Raw genomic sequence first — 5,122 nt, 5'->3', positions numbered from 1 at the left:
CGTACATAGAACTCCTGTAACTGTTGCTAAGGCTACACAATCTGTCTGCGAGCAGTTGCACTCAATATTCATTGTTCTCGAGCCAAATGCACCTGGTGTTTGTTAGGTGCCTTGCTTTGCATGGCTGAATACAAACCCTAGATCATAAAGTGAGTCGTCATGAGCCAACACCAACAGTTAGTCGAGTTCATTGTGTGCGGGCACTACTGATGTTTGGGAACGCCTTGCTGCCGCAGTCATGGTGGACCACTGAAAGATAATTTATGACCCCAGTAGTGTTTGCAACATTTTGTTTTGAGGGTTCAATGAATGGTTTGTGATATGACTAGGTAGCTACTTCCAGCTCGCAAGTGTTGTAGTGAAATCTTTTACATGCAAACACTTGGACTAGCGGTTCTTTTGATTTGTACATGCAGTTACTGGTTGGCTGTCACAGCTTAAATCTGGCTTTGCATTTGAGCCGGCCTTCTTGGAACTGTGCTGATTCCACTCATTGAGAACTGGCATGTTTTGAAATTGTTACATGGTTTGGCGGGGTTCGAAATAGCAGAACGTGGGTGCCATCAGCAAGTGTTTCTTTGATGCATGCTTCTTTATAGTCTTTTTTTTGCCATGCCTAGTGCGGCTTGTCACAGGAATGTGGTGGCCATATATTTGAAGCAATAGATTACTTCAGCAAAGCGGGAGGATGTGGCATTGTATTGACTCAAGCTATGGGCCCACCTTGTAGACGGCATAGGAGGAATCGCATTCTTTAAGGGTTTCGGTTCTTGAGTAGGAGGCACTAGCTGCGAGGGTTTAGGTTAGATGAGACAGCAAAGATAATGGAAGGAGTAGAGAGCGGTGTTGACTTGCGTGAGCCAATATTGTTGACTTTTTATACATGGAAACTTTAACAATGTGGCCTGCAATTTTCCCTACTGGTTGGTTTTGCAAGCAATGCCAGGGGAGGTTTTTCCTTCCTAGAGCAGCCATATTTGTAGCATACAGCAATGCGTATTTCTATGAATAAATTGCTGTTTGCATCCAAAGATCCATATAGCCATAGCAGCAGAAGTACCACGCAACCATCCTACCTGCCTCCTGCTATGCGATAGCTTGTCAGACTTGCATGCAAGGTGGTGACGGGGCTGTATGTCTGTTCCCACCGAGTCATGTGCTTAAAACGGTACATGTGCAAATGAAGTGTAGTTATGTGGATTTGCCACATAATATTTGTGCAAGCATTCACACAGCATTCCAGTTTCATTCAGTCATAGGCACCGTTTATTCTGGTGCCTCTCGCAGCCTACGAAGCTGTTCAAGTTTGATTTGTTTTTCAATTTCTAAGATTTCCAATTTTTTTTTTCTGGATATCAAGGAGTTTTTTCTCCTGCCGCTCTTGCAGAATACTGTTGTGGTCCTCTAGCATCAGCTGCAGACGCAGTCCATGCTCTTCGCGCAGTAAGGCCGCTCTATAGTCGTCCTCATCTGCCAGAGACCTTTCTAAAAGGGCCATCCGCCCTCTTGGAGCCCTGCCAGCGTCACCGGTGGCCACTGCTTCAGCAGTAGTGGGACCAGCGGCAGCTCCAGAAGCAACTGTAGCACTGCTGCAGCCTGCTGCAGCTGTGCTGGAAGCATCAGCAGGTTGCACAGTAGGAAAAAAGAGATTGCTCTCCTGCTCAATTGCTTCTGGAGTTGCCCCACTCTTACCAACAGCAGCCGCTGGTGACTGCGGCTCATCCACGAGCGGAGGTTCCCAGTCGTCTTCTGTAATAAAGAAAAGGTAAAAATTAGTTGGACAAATCTAAGCTTACAACACATTAGCTGTCTGCCTCAACAGCACAGATTGTTGGGTCAATTGGTGAAGAGACATTATAACGAAAGCTTTATAATGTTCTTATATAAGGCACCACTTGCCCTTCTCAGCGCCAAATAGCTGCCGTTGTTTCTGGGGGCCCCAGTTTAGTCATTCTGTTTTGTTCTGCCATATTCATCACCTTTCACTCTGAATTATGCCTGATGACCTCACTTTATTTTTTTCTGCTGATACAGTAGTGATAGTCACGCAGGCCCCGAGTTTTACAAATGTGGTTATCCTCTAACTCTGCACCTGCAGCTTTTTTGCTCATTCAATGGGTTTCTTTTCAATTTTAGTATATTTGCTAGTTTGTACTCATGCGTGTCCTCTGGCCCAGGGAGCCAGTTATACGCCCTTCCTTTCTTCAAAATCATCAGCGTCTAGAACTTTGTCAATGCCAATGAACGCCGACAGCTTTCACTTTGTATATCCTGGAGTAGCTGAGCTAATCCACTTTCATTTTTTTTTGCAAAGGTTTCCTTGTAATGCCTGCCTGCTTGCTTCGCCGCATATATGCGACACCAATGCCAAGGTGAGGCATACAAGAAAGGTGACAAATACTGCAGCCTGAGCCTGAGGGCTACAGAAAACATGCGCTTCGAGTGAAACCTCTGCATTGCAAAACTAACAATTTCCTTGAAACTAGCAGCCAAATTCGAAAAGGTTTTGAGCATTACACATAGGCAAGCTGCACCATTATTCACAACAAGAATGTTGTTACCTTATCCCTGGAGCACCATCATGTATAAGTACACAAAAATAGGAAAATTTATGTGAAGGAGTGCATGCATAATGAAACTGCATTAAAGTTGGCATTCGTTTAAAGTGAGGCAGGAATGGCAAACAAGACTCAAAAACATCATCAGGAGAGAATGTCATAATGAATGCAGTTCAGGTTGCAGCACTGAATGCTTGCTCCCTCGGTGTCCGACGGTTAACCAACTCCTCGCCTTCCGCTACAGGAACACAGCATACCACTCACATGAATATAAGCCGTCAAGACAAAATGCCTTCAGAGTGCTGTCCAACAACATGCAGCTTGGAGCAGGTCATCATTTCGCACTGTCAACCAATGCAGCCTCACAAACATTCAGCCAACCACATGTAGAGCAGCTTTCCACAGTGTTGTATTAAATGAGATTTTTATAATTTGTTGTACATGAACTGTACAGTCCTCATAGCAGGTTCAAGGCAATAAAAAACATTGAAACAGCGTCAATTGACAGTACACGCTGCCGTTGTCATCAAAGGAATATAAAGAGAGGAGTGCTGTTTTTCTACAACATGCAAAGTGCTTTCTTTACCTGCATAATGGAATTCTTCATTGCCTGCTCCATCCACCATTGGCTGTATTAATCTTATAACAGGCAAACTTGCCACTGGTGGTAGGTCGATGCCTCCATCAGAGTCAGTCTGGTTGCCTACCCTGGTCATTATGTGGCTGGCAACAGCAATGACTTGCTCACTTTGAGCGCTCACAGTGCATTGAGCTGACCCTCCTCCTGAAAAGAAAAAAGACACCGCACACAGTGAAGCTACTCCTAATTTATAGACAATGCGCCATTAAAATATTTTGTTCATGAAGTGCCACACAAAAGCAACCAAAGGCACACCAATGCATGCAACTGTGTGTTGTTTTCGCTACGTTTTTGTGCCACCCGTCCCAGCAGTGCCAGGAATGAGTAAAGGTAGGTAGCTGTATGTACAGCCTTCCGGTTATTCAATAGTACCAAGCAACTGTCAATAGCGCGGCAAGTTTCCTCATGAACATGAAGGTCGCCAGTGTAGACACCGTCTGGTCTACGGTGCACCCAATTTGGCTTCGCGGCGCGATAGTATGCGAATGGTACCAACTCCGAGCAAAATCGTCCGTTGTCAGTTCGCTGCTGGCCAGGCGCGAGCCCTCCGTCCCACTGCACTGCCCGCTCATCATAGTCTTCTATGCAGCAGAAATCGCATGCCTTCGTACTGACTTGAATGTAGCAAACATTCTCTCTAGTTTTTAAAAATTACGGAGGCTGTACAGGATACTGCTTGGGCATTATTTACACGATTAACGCAGGCTGCATTCATCTGCATTTGTAAATAAAGCAGAGTACACTGCACCGAAACGTTATTACGTGCCCATTTACGTGTTATCACACTGTTCCTAAAAAACTATGCATTCCAGTACACGTTGCTTACGCCGACCGAAGTAGAATAATCATGCCCTTATCCATGGCATACAAAGCATGCAGGAACAAACATTTGTAAACGGCCGGCAAGCCGCGCTCACCTGTCTTGTGGCGATCTCTCTTTTTCCTCGCGTCCTCTTCCTTCGACTTTTGTTTTGGTTGGCCCAGCATTTCTTGAGCTGATTGGGGTCACGTCGGGTCGCCCCGTGATTGCTGTTAAACAGCCTGGCAATTTCCTTCCAAGTGGCGTTTTTTTTTTGCCAGCGACGACACATCGTTTTTTTGCACTCTAATATATTCCGACGTGCGTTAACCAAACACAATAACAATTCCTTTTCCTCGAACGTGAACTGAGGCGCTGGTCTCCGCTGGGAGCAGGAAAAGCATGGGAAAAACTGGCTATGGCTCAACTAGGATTGGCTCAATGTGGAGCACGTTGCCAGCCAAAAACGTCAATCAAGTGGAAGCAGCGGGTAGCACTGAAATGTAGTTTTTATTGTTAGCAATTTTCAGCGGGTCACTCACACCTAGTGCCTGTTTATGACTGCTGAACGAGATGCGTTGTTTTATAGGAGAAAAATGGGCATTATTATAATAGATTGTTCAATACTCTCATCCCCAGACGAGCAATGCGCCCTCGCTTTCAAGCACGCGCTTAACTTGACGAAGCAAGTCAGGTTGAGCATCTATGAAACACGAAACCCAACTTGGCCGTTCTGAAGCCGCCTTGGTGCTTCGACTCGACTTGCCGAAGTTGAGTCCAAGCGCGAGCCAAGTTACATTTCTGCATTCGGGGGTAATTCTTGCTGCACCGCACTTTGTGTGCTTGCTACGTGCAGACCTGACAGCACAATAACCGCAACTCCGGGCTTGAGGTATTGTTTCCTTTTGTGAGTTCTGTATGCACTGAGAGTCGCGGATCGCTCCAGATGTATTTTTATTGCGAAGCAATACTACTTTAGGTCGCACTTCAGCCCGTTTCGTGGCGAGGCGGTGGTAGGCACCATTGACCTTTAGCGTGACCTCGCTGCGCGACGTCACACCACGTGACCTAGAGTGACGTCACACCAGCTGTGTAAAAACGGGGCCCCATCTCACGCCGTCGCGA

The 5,122-nt window shown here is 46.1% G+C and overlaps 1 protein-coding gene across 1 annotated transcript; it reads right to left on the bottom strand.

Annotated features, from left to right (window-relative positions):
* Positions 1-851: 851 nt before the first annotated feature.
* Positions 852-4,801, bottom strand: LOC144127978 (uncharacterized). Its single transcript, XM_077661007.1, has 3 exons — positions 4,116-4,801; positions 3,145-3,342; positions 852-1,749 (listed from the first exon to the last, which is right to left on the bottom strand). The coding sequence occupies exons 1-3, from the start codon at positions 4,183-4,185 to the stop codon at positions 1,319-1,321; spliced, it is 699 nt and encodes a 232-aa protein (XP_077517133.1). The 5' UTR covers positions 4,186-4,801; the 3' UTR covers positions 852-1,318.
* Between the last annotated feature and the right edge of the window lie 321 nt (positions 4,802-5,122).

This window comes from Amblyomma americanum, chromosome 4, assembly GCF_052857255.1.
Source record: "Amblyomma americanum isolate KBUSLIRL-KWMA chromosome 4, ASM5285725v1, whole genome shotgun sequence".
Taxonomy (NCBI): domain Eukaryota; kingdom Metazoa; phylum Arthropoda; class Arachnida; order Ixodida; family Ixodidae; genus Amblyomma; species Amblyomma americanum.
The sequence above is the reverse complement of the archived record's forward strand: the minus strand, read 5'-3'. Positions and strand labels throughout refer to the sequence as shown.

What these genes read in the sequence shown, in the direction of transcription:
- LOC144127978 (XM_077661007.1), bottom strand. Translation starts at nt 4,185, where the DNA reads ATGCTGGGCCAACCAAAACAAAAGTCGAAGGAAGAGGACGCGAGGAAA. An exon ending in GAGAGATCGCCACAAGACAG is followed by an intron (nt 3,343 to 4,115) that starts GTGAGCGCGGCT and finishes TTTTCTTTTCAG; the next exon opens with GAGGAGGGTCAGCTCAATGC. An exon ending in TGAAGAATTCCATTATGCAG is followed by an intron (nt 1,750 to 3,144) that starts GTAAAGAAAGCA and finishes TCTTTATTACAG; the next exon opens with AAGACGACTGGGAACCTCCG.